This window comes from Dryobates pubescens, chromosome 8 (genome assembly GCF_014839835.1).
Source record: "Dryobates pubescens isolate bDryPub1 chromosome 8, bDryPub1.pri, whole genome shotgun sequence".
Lineage (NCBI taxonomy): Eukaryota > Metazoa > Chordata > Aves > Piciformes > Picidae > Dryobates > Dryobates pubescens.
Genome location: NC_071619.1, coordinates 41,746,687 through 41,760,352, shown reverse-complemented (window position 1 = coordinate 41,760,352; position 13,666 = coordinate 41,746,687). Strand labels below are relative to the sequence as shown.

The 13,666-nt window shown below is 47.2% G+C and overlaps 1 protein-coding gene across 1 annotated transcript in view; it reads left to right on the top strand.

The window, feature by feature from the left end:
* The window catches only part of MAN1A2 (mannosidase alpha class 1A member 2), a 198,738-nt gene that overhangs the window by 169,657 nt on the left and 15,415 nt on the right, over positions 1-13,666 (top strand). Inside the window, exon 10 of the mRNA XM_054163250.1 lies at positions 8,411-8,630. Coding sequence (XP_054019225.1) covers positions 8,411-8,630 — 220 coding nt within the window. The remainder of the gene's footprint in view (positions 1-8,410; positions 8,631-13,666) is intronic.

The window sequence follows — 13,666 nt, the reverse complement described above, 5'->3', positions numbered from 1 at the left end:
TTTTTTTCTAATCCAGTATTTAATCCTTTATTTTGTTTGATCTTATATTCTTCAATTTTTTTTTTGCATGTTTAGTTCATTTAATCTATTTTCTATTTTTATTTTGTATCTTTGCCTTTTTTATTATATTCTGTAACCTACTTTTCTATTAATTCCTTTTATTATTATTGTGCATTTTAACTTTCTTGACGTCTTCTTTTTACAGAGTTTTTGTTTTAACCTAGTAGTCTTGATAATCCTTATCTTTTATTTATTACTAGCAATTCTTACATTTTTGTTAACAGCTATTTTTGTCAGTAATCCTTATGATTTTTTAGCTTGTCATATTTTGTTTTTAATATTTTTATTTTTATTGTTGCTCTTCTTGTTTATTATTCTGGTATTCAGTACTTTATTCTGTTATTTAGTACTCTATTTTTTGTATCCAGAGTTTTTGTACCTGTTTTTTTTCGTGTGTTTAAACTTTTTCTTTGCACTTGTCACCTTTTTGTTTACCATTTTAAAATTTTTTGTTCTTTGCACTTGTTACCCTTTTTTTTTTTTTTTTTTTGTAGTCTATGTCTAAGAAAGAAATCTAAAAACCTTACATTAGCTAAAGAATACCTTAGAAAATGAATACCTATTCACTACAAACCTTAACATTATTACAATATTACATGGAGCTCCTTTGAAATGCCGAGGCACACAACTAAGAAGGTTCGAACCGAAAAGAAATCTTATAATTTGAACTCATTACTAAGTAGGTATACCTTGCTACAATTACTATGTACTAAGTACCTGTGAATACCAAATGCTTACTATTCATTATTCTTATTACAAAACTTAGCAAAACTCTAAATAACAAATCTTCATACCTTAGCACAATCGCTATGTATTAACCACCCACAAGTACCAAATGCGTACCCTTCACCATTCTTATTACAAAAGCTTAGCAAAACTCTAAATAGCAAATCTCTGAAAGACATTACAACCAGGAATGAGAAAATTAAGCACTGTCGCTTTAAATCAGAGCAGAGTTGCGGCTGAAGCCACTGGGAAGTGGGGTCGCTGGTGCGAGCCTCTGCGGGGGAAAGGGTGGGGGCCGGGCAAGCGGCCGCCGCTGGGCTGCTGCTACTGTCAGTGCCGCCGGTACCCGTGGTACGTCAGTCGGTACTGCCTTGGTCGGAGCCGTCGGTATCCGCGGGGGCGGGCGGGGTGCGGTGGTAAGAACGCCGTCACCGCGAGCCCCCAAGCGCTCCGCTGTTTCTCAGAGGGGCCGTAAAGCAAAGTCGGCCCTGTTTGAATTCCTCGCTGTCGGTGTTGTGGTCCTCCGAGAGCTGCCTTTTCTCGGCTTTTTCCCCGCTGGGTGCAGACACGATGTGGTGGTAGCTGGCAAAACGCGATGTGGCCGCCAAAGATGTATCGGGGGCGGCCCCGGTCGATCGGCCGATACTTTGAAACACATCGTCCGGCTGCAACTCAGATAGAACTAGGGCTGCATCTCGTTTTTTAATACAGTTTATGCATTCTCGCCACGGCTTTTGCAGCTTGATAGTGACCCAGTCCCACAGTCTGTTTCCATAGTCCAAACAAGTGTCATCAAAACAACTATCTCCGCTCGGGAAATACCCTAAAAGCGGATCCATGGGCCAAAAACCCAGGAATTACTTCGGGCGATATCTGCGCCTTACGCTTTTCTAAAAAGCATTGAAATAAGGAGAGCGCTGCCTCTCCTTCCATATTCACCGACGGCCGCGAACTGCACTGCCGCGAGCTGTTACCCGTCAGTGTCCGCTGCTCCTTTCCTCAGGCCCGCCGATGCCGGCCCGCCCGAGTTTGCCGTCGGCCCGCCAACTCTGCCCCTTGCTCCTCTTCCCCATTTGGTTGTAATTTTTTGCCGTGCCTGAATAGCAGCTTTTTGTTCTGCAGCATGCTGATCGAGTGTTACCATAACCGCTCTCCATGGCTTACTGTTCTTCTTAGCAGCCTTATCATCGTCTATACTTTTCATCCATAAATCTTGTCCTAATTCCTTCCACCGTAGTCTATCAAAAACATCGTTGGGATCCCCGAAATACCCCAACTTCTCAGCACATTCCAACAAAGGCTCCAATTCCTTTTTAACATCTAACTTAGAGCCCCGCTTTTCTAAAAAGCACTTAAGTAAATCACACGTTGCCTGCCTATCCATCATACATTAGTACCTGTGCGCACAGTTCCCAAGCAGTTCCAGGTTACAACGTCTTCGGCTCCCAGGCTGTCGTCTCGCTGCCTCTCTGTGGGTCAACGAACTCTCTGCCTCTCCGTGGGTCAACGAACAGCCTCCGGTACTGCTATCCCGGGCCGGTACTTCTTGCCTCCGCGCTCACGACCGTACACTTAACCCTCGAGGAACCTTCAGACTTCTCTGTGAGTCTATGACCCTCTCTGTGGGGTCGAACCCTCAAGGAACCTTCAGACTTCTCTGTGAGTCTATGACCCTCTCTGTGGGGTCGGACCCTCTCTGTGGGGTCCCGGTCGAACCCTCTCTGTGGGGTCCCTGTTCCAGGCGCCACTTGCCGCAAGAAGGGGTCGGCAACGATCAATATGATCCACGAAATCCAACTTTATTGAGCATCAGACACTTCTTATATACAGTAGCCTAGCTGCCGATCCCACCTTCTGCGGTTAAACATCCTGCTTTCCCATCCTGATGAGATAATCACAAGAATTCTGTTTTACATTCTTCCTTACTTGTTATCTCCTGTAAGGGCGTAGTGACCTTGCTTTGGTATCCTGTTATCCTTTGCAGGCAGCTGCAAGCACAGCTACAAGGCCACGGTGGCCTGGCTGCATCAACACACTAGCTTACTGTGAGCAGTAAATAACAAGATGGAGTGCGGCCTACATGCTCTTGTTCAAACCATAATTCCATAGAACCATGTCTTTACAAGCCATTCCTCAACAGACCCTGAGCACAGGGTCAGTGCAGGAAGCAGCAGCAGCAGCAGCTGATCTCTCTTGAACAGGTGAAGGAAGGAAATGATGTCCACCTTTTTTATAGGCTTGCTGGAGAGGAAGGGGGAGTGGAATAGACCACCTCTGACCCAGGGGACTCCTCCTCCTGGGAGGGGGGAAACCAAGTCTCTCTGCCCACCTGGATGAGGTTTCTTTGCTCCACCTGGGGGCTGGGTTCTTTCAGCCCCCATCAAGGACAGGTGTAACCCAGCACAGTCCACCCCTCTATTCCACGTCCACTTTTCTGTCACAGTCTCTTCATCCAGTTATGAATTGTGGTACTAGAATTCTTGCTGCAAGTGCTTCTGTGTCCCAGCTGTCTCTCTCTCAGGGCAGTCTGTCTCTCCGGTGCTGGTTGATGCAGTTGGTGTTTGACTAAGGCAGGAGAAGAATCAGGAAACCAGGACATAGTCTTTGTCTCTGAGGGGGAGTCAGGAGCAGTCTGTTGCTGTAGGGAAACAGGAACAGGTGCAGGTGAGATGATGCAGAAGTCCACTGGATCACTGCTTGTGTGTGGTGGGTTCATGTTGAATCCTGGGCACCACATTGTCACTAAACTAGGAAGGAAAACTTACAACAACTTATAACTATTATACAGTGATTACATTACATTGATCTGTGTTAGCCTCTGAGTCTGGACTTTTTCAGCCAGAGTTATCTTTCACTGTGGGACACATTGAATGTCTCCAGTCTCTAGCATGACCCAGCATGTGTGACCAGGCCCCTCAGCAGAGACCACCCCTCAGGTTGGTTTGCTCCCATTGGCAGCCAGAGAAACCCACACTGACTTCCCCAGTAGATTCTTTTCACAGATCATAGGAGCTCTATCTCCATCTACTGTTTGCAGCAGGTTGGACTGAGCAGGACCAGCTTGGTTTACAGACCCTCTGCTATTCACTAACCAAGCAGCTTGAGCTAGGTGCTTTTCCCAGTTCTTAAAGGTTCCACCACCCATGACTTTTAGGGTGGTGACTAGACTAGACTAGACTAGAATAAACCAGTTTGGAAAAGACCTTTGGGATCAGTGAGTCCAACCTATCACCCAACACCATCTGATCAACTAAACCATGGCACCAAGGGCCTCATCCAGTATCTTCTTAAACACTTCCAGTGATAGTGACTCCACCACCTCCCTGGGCAGCACATCCCAATGGCCTAAACCTCCCCTGGTGCAGCCTGAGACTGTGTCCTCTTGTTCTGGTGCTGGTTGCCTGGGAGAAGAGACCAACCCCAACTGGCTACAACCTCCCTTCAGGTAGTTGGAGACAGCAAGAAGGTCTCCCCTGAGCCTCCTCTTCTCCAGGCTAAGCAACCCCAGCTCCCTCAGCCTCTCCTCACAGGGCTGTGCTCCAGACCCCTCCCCAGCTTTGCTGCCCTTCTCTGGACACCTCCAAGGGTTCTGAGCTGTGCTGGGTCCTGTTGAAGTGCTTTCTCCACTCTCTGTGTCTGGAATTGGTTTCTGCATGCTTTTCTGGCGTGCAGTGACAGGTGCTGGAGAGGCTGTGGGTAGGAGCATCAGGGGGTAAGTGGGAAGCTGTTGGGGGGGGGGGGGCAAACCTTCGGGGCCGAGGCTGGGTGGGGGCAGGCCGTGAGGCTGGGCAGCAGGCACTGCAGCCAGACCCCTCCCCCTCTGGGTCCCTGTTCTCATAAGCATGATCTCAGTGCCTGCAGTGTTTACAGCCTCTCACCCCTCGGCAATCAGAGCCCACAAAAGAATGCCTTGCAGCCATTGTCCCTCTGCAGCTTGAGACTGTGTCCTCTTGTTCTGGTGCTGGGTGCCTGGGAGAAGAGACCAACCCCCACCTGGGTACAGCCTCCCTTCAGGGAGTTGTAGAGAGCAAGGAGGTCTCACCTGAGCCTCCTCTTCTCCAGGCTAAGCAACCCCAGCTCCCTCAGTTTCTCCTCAGAGGGCTTGTGTTCCAAAGCCCTCACCAACTTTGTTGCCCTGGTTTCATGGCATGCTTCAGGAAAATTCTTTATGTCAGAGAAGTTCCCACTGCCAGTAAAGTCGATAAGAATTCAAGAGGTACCTACAGAACTGCATAGGTGAACGTTTTACCCAAACAGCATCTCTATCAGTAACCAAATTACATGGTAAGATACTAGTTTATAAATGCAGGTCAAAAAAATCCAGCCAAGAGCCCATCCAAAAACTTGGACTGTTAGAGTCTGCAAAATTAAACATTTCTCCTTCCAATCCTTTCTTTCCAAACAAAGTATTGTATTAGTTTTCAAACCCCACCAAGAATGTCTGTGCTGGTTTGAGCTTCAAGTGGAGTTTAAAAACTCAAATGATAACAGATTGAGACTTCTCCCCTCTCCCCTTTCCTAGGAAGGAAAAACAAAAACAAACCAAAGACTGAAAAAGGGTAGGGGAAAGGAGAGGTAAATTCATGAAAGAAATAGTCTGGAATGGGTTTGGGAGTAGAAGAGGTAAATGTTTAACAAAAAATACATATAGCAATACCAGGGAGGGTTGGCAAAGGTAAGGGAGAAGGATAAATAGGCAAATATACAAAACCAAGGCTGGATGGCCTTGCAGTTCCCTGGATGTGAGTGGATTCAGTTCTTTAGGAAGTGTGGCTGCAGCTGGGAAAATAGACCCTGACCACAGGGTCAGTGCAGGAAGCAGCAGCAGCAGCAGCTGATCTCTCTTGAACAGGTGAGGCAAGAAAGAGAAGGAAGGAAGGAAATGATGTCCACCTTTTTTATAGGCTTGCTGGAGAGGAAGGGGGAGTGGAATAGACCACCTCTGACCCAGGGGATCCCTCCTCCTGGGAAGGGGAAAACCAACTCCCTGCCCACCTGGGTCTGGTTCCTTTTGCCCACTTGGGGACTGGGTTCTTTCAAGGATAGGTGTAACCCAGCACACTGTCCTGGCAAGCCAACTGTTAATCCACTTCATGTGTGCTGCCTTTTCATTTTGCCATTTTGTTGGAAACAAAATATCTCACTTTTTTGTTACTGATAGTGAAAAGGTATTGGACTGCCCACTTCCAAAATACAAATTACAAGATGATAAAATTAGAGTGGAGTGGAGTGGAGTGGAATGGAATGGAATGGAATGGAATGGAATGGAATGGAATAGAATGGAATGGAATGGAATGGAATAGAATAGAATAGAATAGAATAGAATAGAATTAACCAAGATGGACCTTTGAGATCATCAAGTCCAACACCATCTAATCAACTAAACCATGGCACAAACCACCCCATCAAGTCTCTTCTTAAACACCTCCAGGGATGGTGACTCCACCACCTCCCTGGGCAGCACATTCCAATGGCCAATTACTCCTTCTAGGAAGAACTTTCTCCTCACCTCCAACCTAAACTGCCCCTGCCACAGCTTGAGACTGTGTCCTCTTGTTCTGGTGCTGCTTGCCTGGGAGAAGAGACCAACCCCCACCTGGCTACAACCTCTCTTCAGGTAGTTGTAGAGAGCAAGAAGGTCTCCCCTGAGCCTCCTTTTCTCCAGGCTAAGCAACCCCAGCTCCCTCAGCCTCTCCTCACAGGGCTGTGCTCCAGACCCCTCCCCAGCTTTGTTGCCCTTCTCTGGACACCTTCCAGTACCTCCACATCTTTCCTAACCTGAGGGGCCCAGAACTGGACACAGGACTCAAGGTGTGGCCTAACCAGTGCAGTGTACAGGGGCAGAATGACTTCCCTTCTCCTGCTGGCCACACTATTCCTGATCCAGACCAGGATGCCATTGGCCTTCTTGGCCACCTGGGCACACTGCAGGCTCATCTTCAGCCTACTGTCAACCAGTATCCCCAGGTCCTTTTCTGCCTGGCTGCTCTCCAGCCACTCTGCCCCCAGCCTGCAGCACTGCATGGGGTTGTGGCCAATGTGTAGAACCTGGCACTTGGATGTGTTCAATCTCCTGCCCTTGGACTCGGCCCATCTGTCCAGCCTGTCAAGGTCCCTCTGCAGTGCTCTCCTACCCTCCAGCAGATCAACTCCTGCCCCCAGCTTGGTGTCATCTGCAAGTTTACTGCTGGTGGACTCAATCCCCTCATCCAGATCATCAGTAAAGATATTGAACAGGATGGGGCCCAGCACTGATCCCTGATTCATTAATCTAATGAATTAATCTATTGCCCTAATCCGTGTTGTAGCAAACTGTAGTTCGCACTGAGTAAGTAGCAAGAAGGCAACTGTATGCAGCAGGCATGAGCTCCACATCCACAGTCTCTGCCTCTGTGTTGTCAGTATATCTGGATTTAGTGCAGAATACATTTGTGGATGTTTGGGATGTAATTTGTTGTAGGTACCAGGCAAACAAAAGAGAGGGGCAGTAATTCACCTCTGTACTAGATCTTGTGGATGGTAAGGAGGCAGAGTAAATGCCTTTTTAGTGGTACTGTGATCCTTCAACTCTAACCTGCCTTGGAGTACTCTGACCCATCACAGATCAGGCACTTTGAAGAAAGTTCTGAACCCATCAGATGGTTATGTGTGCAAGTACAAAAGAGATTTCTGGAAAGGAGACAGGGATGATATCCCCTGGTAAAGAAGATAATTGTCTTTTATGATTATAGAACTCAACCCATAATGAGATTCTAGTTAGAAGAAAAACTGTCTGATGCTAAAAATAGCAAGTCCTGAAGTAAGCTGGTGGGGATGTGTTGTTCCATGTGCATTACAAACTTCAGAAAGTTAGGTCAGCTCTTCTTTGTGCTACCAGAAAAATAACCATTTGTAAGCCATCAGCAACAACATACCTGGAAGCATTCCAAACCCACCTGGATGTGTTCCTGTGTGAATTACTGTAGGTGAGCCTGCCCTAGCAGGAGGGTTGGACTATTCAGAGGTCCCTTCCAGTTCCTGCCATTCTGTGATTGTGTGATATGTTGGTAAAGGTATGCAAACAAAAAGCAGCTTCACCTATAAAATAATCAAGGGTTTTTGTGAACAGCTGCTCTGACCTCCCCCATCCTTTAACCATGTGCAATCAGAGGTGCTAAGGAGAAGCACCTAGAAGGTGGCTGGAGCATTCCTGTCACTTCCTATTCGAGACTGAGAGTACAGGTGCTGCCTTTACATATATTGCTCACCAAAAGTTCCCAGTGTTGGTTTATTTCCTGAGCATGCACAGACTGTACAGCAGAACAAGGAGGTGCTTTTCAGAGTTGTCAGTTAGGCAAACATTGTTTGAGCCATGAAGTATGTGCTGAATTCTCAGCTGAAAAATGCAGTTACCTTATTTCATGATGGTCCTGTGCTTGATCTCATGAGCGTTGTTCAGCAGTTGGGGGTGGGGGGGTGTGCACTGAAATTGTGTTCTTAGAGCTGGTTATTCCTGTGCTGTTCAGCAATGAATTTGAAAGAGGAAAATACTTTTTGTTTTTCAATCTACTGTATTCTTTGAAGGAGAGTTAGCATGTGAGACTCACCTGGGAAACACTATCTGAAAGTTCTCTTCTTCTTGTAGGCCATAGAAAAGCATCTCATCAGGAAGTCCAATGGAGGACTGACCTTCATTGGGGAGTGGAAGAACGGGCACCTTGAAAGAAAGATGGGCCATTTGACCTGTTTTGCAGGGGGAATGTTTGCCCTTGGAGCAGATGGTTCCAGAGAGGACAAGGCTGGACATTACTTGCAGCTTGGAGCTGAAATTGCACATACGTGTCACGAGTCGTACGACAGGACGAGTAAGATCCATTTCTAATCCACTTACTTCAGTAGGGAAAATGCAGAAATTGTTGTAGTTGTTGTTAGGAATTGTTTTGGACCTATGCCTTTGTAGTGCTTTAAGCCTTAACTGGGAGTTAAGAGCTCAGATGGGGGCAAGGCTGAGAATCTCTCCCCTGCTCCCCCCTCCTCCCTCCCAACAGAGAGAGGAAAAAAGGAAAGGAGCAAATCCACCAAACAATAATTTGGAGTCGGCCTGGAAGTAGAGAGGGGAAGAGTTTTCTTTAAATAAAATATATATATATATATATATATATATAAATAACAGGTAAAGTTCACAAGGGCAAGGAACAAGGATGGATGGGAGGGGGACAAAGAAGAAGAATACAAAACCAGTCTCTCTCTGAGGAGGTGCGGAGGCAGCAGGGAGAAGGATCAGGCCCAACCCGTGGCAGAGGAGCAGGAAGGCAGCTGCAGTAGCTCTCATGCAGGAGAGGCAGGAGCCAAAAGGAGCCCTAATGGCTGCAATGTCCTCCCTTTTATACCCTAGCTGTGCAGGGAGGCGGGGAGTGGAACAGACTCAGTTTCTGCAGGGAGGGCAAAGCACTCGCAAGCCCTCCATCCTGTATTTTGTTCAGGGTGGGCATTAACCCACCACAGCCTTGCCTAACATGCACTCTTTATTTGCACACAAAGAATCATAGAATCAATAAGGTGGGAAAAGACCTCAGAGATCACCAAGTCCAACCTATCAGCCAACGGGTGATTACTAACTAAACCATGGCTCCAAGTGCCACATCCAATCCCCTCCTGAACACCTTCAGGGATGGTGACTCCACCACCTCCCTGGACAGCACATTCCAATGGCCAGTTATTCTCTCTCTGAAGAACTTTCTCCTCACCTTGTGCCTAAACCTCCCCTGGCAGAGCTTGAGACTGTGTCCTCTTGTTGTGGTGCTGGGTGCCTGGGAGAAGAGACCAAAACCCCCACCTGCCTACCACCTCCCTTCAGGTAGTTGTGGACAGCAATAAGGTCTCCCCTGAGCCTCCTCTTCTCCAGGCTACACAACCCCAGCTCCCTCAGCCTCTCCTCATAGTGCTTGTCTCAAGGCCTCTCACCAGTTTCTACCAGTATAACTTTTTTACATCCAGACAGGTACTTCTGGCCTACATCACGATGAATAAATGTAAGCCCAGACTGCAGACAGCTCCTTCCTGCATGTGTGCTCCTATTTTTGGAGCAGTCACCTGAAACAGGTTACGTGGGCACAGAGGGGAAGGAGTGCATGTGAGCTCTTGTCCTCCTCGCAGGTACACAGGGCAGGTTTTCATTTCATATGTACTGTGTTTCAGTGATGCAGAGTGAAAATGTTGTCAATACATCTTTTACTGGCTTTACAAGCAGCACATTCTAAATACAACTAAACTAGTGAAGGTGGTGATGAGTATACAAACTGTAAGACTTGAGCAGTGAGGAGGCAGCGTCAGACTTCACTGCTGGGCTGGAAGTTTCTCAGGTTCGGTCTTCTGGACCAGGTTGATTTCACATCTTCAGAATGACCTTGATGCAAAAAGTTGAAGTGTGCTTGTTATGCTTAGAACAGAATAGAATAGAAATTGAATAGGAATAGGAATAGGAATAGAATAGAATAGAATAGAATAGAATAGAATAGAATAGAATAGAATAGAATAGAATAGAAAATTAATAGATTAGAATAGAATAGAATAGAAAAGAATAGAATAGAATAGAATTAGAATTAGAATAGAATAGAATAGAAATAACCAGGTTGGAAAAGACCTTCAAGATCAAGTCCAACCTATCATCCAACAGCATCTGATCAACTAAACCGTGGCACCAAGTGCCTCATCCAGTCTCTTCCTAAACACCTCCAGTGATGGTGACTCCACCACCTCCCTGGGCAGCACATTCCAATGGCCAATCTCTCTTGCTGGGAAGAATTTCTTCCTAACATCTGTCCTAAACCTCCCCTGGCACAGCACAGTATCACAGTCTCACAGTATAACTAAGGTTGGAAAAGACCCCAAGGATCATCAAGTCCAACCTGTCCCAACAGACCTCATGACTAGACTATGGCACCAAGTGCCAGCTTGAGACTGTGTCCTCTTGTTCTGGTGCTCGTTGCCTGGGAGAAGAGACCAACCCCCACCTGGCTACAACCTCCCTTCAGGGAGTTGTAGACAGCAGTAAGGTCTCCCCTGAGCCTCCTCTTCTCCAGGCTAAGCAACCCCAGCTCCCTCAGCCTCTCCTCACAGGGCTGTGCTCCAGACCCCTCCCCAGCTTTGTTGCCCTTCTCTGGACACCTTCCAGCAACTCAACATCTTTCCTAAACTGAGGGGCCCAGAACTGGACTCAGGACTCAAGGTGTGGCCTAACCAGTGCTGAGCACGGGGGCAGAATGACTTCCCTGCTTCTACTGGCCACACTATTCCTGATCCAGGCCAGGATTCCATGGCCTTCTTGGCCACCTGGGCACACTGCTGGCTCGTGTTCAGCCTAGAGTGTCTGTAGAGTCGTAAGAGGCAATTAGAGGAGTTTCAGAGTAGTAAACAGGAAGACTGTGAGGGCTGCACTGTGAGAAATAAGAGACTCACTAGGAAAAAATGCTCTTTTTCTGAAGTGGGAGCTGAGCAATGCCAGTGCAGTCCTAGTTTGTAAAATAGGTGAAGAATTTTCAGCAGAGATTAGGGAATATTAACCCTGCTTTAGGTGACATGTGTAATTCATCATCCAGGACACGCTGTACAAATATGAATATCAAGCAGAACAAATGGAGAGAAGGACCAAGAGAATGCTGAGAGCGACAGAACTTTTATCTTCAGTGGAAAAATAAGAGAAGTCAGCCTGTTCAGGCTGGAAAAGTAATGCCAAAGAGGAGAATAAATTTGTTCTCATCTCAAGGGATAAACACTGAAAAGAAATAGTTATTTTAAGATCTAAACAAGAAAGCTGTACCAAGAGTAAAGATGTGTAAGCTTGCCCTGAATAAATGAAGGTTGGAGATTGGAAAGGGCTTTTTGTAGCCATCAGAGAAGTGAGATTCTGAAATAGCTTGGTGGTAGGAATAGTGGTAACTGTAGGTCAAGCAATTTTGAGATGAGAATTCATGTATTTGTTCACCAGATTACATAATGTCATTGTACAATTGCCTGTGGTGTGAAACCACCTAGTCACATGAGTGAAACTGTTACCTGGGTAGCAGCAGCTGGGGTCAGAATGCTGGAGAGCAGCCAGGCAGAAAGGGACCTGGGGGTATTGGTTGATAGTAGGCTGAACATGAGCCAACAGTGTGCCCGGGTGGCCAAGAAGGTCAGTGGCATCCTGGCCTGCATCAGGAACAGTGTGGCCAGCAGGAGCAGGGAGGTCATTCTCCCCCCGTGCTCAGCACTGGTTAGGCCACACCTTGAGTCCTGTGTCCAGTTCTGGGCCCCTCTGTTTAGGAAAGATGTTGAGTTGCTGGAAGGTGTCCAGAGAAGGGCAACAAAGAAGGGCTGGGGAGGGGTCTGGGGTACAGCCCTGTGAGGAGAGGCTGAGGGAGCTGGGGTTGCTTAGCCTGGAGAAGAGGAGGCTCAGGGGAGACCTTACTGCTGTCTCCAACTCCCTGAAGGGAGGTTGTAGCCAGGTGGGGGTTGGTCTCTTCTCCCTGATGGCCAGCACCAGAACAAGAGGACACAGTCTGAAGCTGTGCCAGGGGAAGTTTAGGCTGTAGGTGAGGAGAAAGTTCTTCCCAGCAAGAGAGATTGGCCATTGGGATGTGCTGCCCAGGGAGGTGGTGGAGTCACCATCCCTGGAGGTGTTCAAGAGGGGCTTGGACGTAGCACCTGGAGCCATGGCTTAGTTAATCCTGAGGTGTTGGGTGACAGGTTGTACTTGATGATCTGTGAGGTCTTTTCCAGCCTTATTGATTCTATGATTCTATGAAAAAAGAGGAAAAAAGGGAAAAAAATAAGAGGATGCCTAAGGAGAAAGTTACAAATAGTAGCTGCTGTTGCATTCTAAAAACCAGCATTTAAATGTTTCATCTGGTGCTTAAAATAAGCAGTGCTGCTTTTACTCTTTGTGCAGCCCTAATTTCATTATTTCAGATGTTTATTCTGTACCCTAAATAAGTCAGAGGATGGGGATGAAAGTTCTGGTTGTGCATTTCATAACACACAGAGATGCCAGAAACAGTCTGAAAGCTGTACCCATGGCTATATATTTGCAGTGCCCTGGTTTTCTGTTGCTCAGTGATGCACTCTCAGGAATATGGATTTTTGTTTTGCCTGGGTTGGGTGGTTGGTTTTTTTTTTGCCTGAACTCTTCTTTCACAGAAAGTAAAAGAACTGTTCTAAGCAAAATATCCTGAAATCATAAAGCTTGGGGAAGGCCTCTGAGATCATCAAGTCCAACCATCACCCAGCACCATCATGCCCCATGAATTGTGTCCCAAAGTATCACAGTTTCATAGTAGTATCATAGGATCAGTCAGGGTTGGAAGGGACCACAAGGATCACGCAGTTCCAACCCCCCTGCCATGGGCAGGGACACCCCACACTAGATCAGCCTGGCCACAGCCTCATCCAGCCTGCTCTTAAACACCTCCAGGGATGGGGCCTCAGCCACCTCCCTGGACAACCCATTCCAGGGCTTCACCACTCTCATGGGGAAGAACTTCCTCCTCACCTCCAGCCTCAATCTCCCCACCTCCAGCTTCATTCCATTCCCCCTAGTCCTATCACTACCTGAGATCCTGCTATGTCTACAAGTGTTTTGAGCACCTCCAGAGATGGTTGGTGTCTCCATCACATCACATCACATCACAGCCTGTTCCAATGCTTGACCACTCTTTCAGTCAACAGATCTTTCCTGATACCCAGCCTAAACCTCTCCAGTGCAACTTGAGTCTATTTCCTCTCTTGTCCTGTCACTCATTGTTGGGGAGAAGGGGCCAACAAACCCCTGGCTACAAGCTCCTTTCAAGGAGTTGTAGGAAGAAAGAAGACCTCCCCTCAGCCTCCTTTTCTCCAAACTAAATAACCCCAGTTCCCTCAGGCA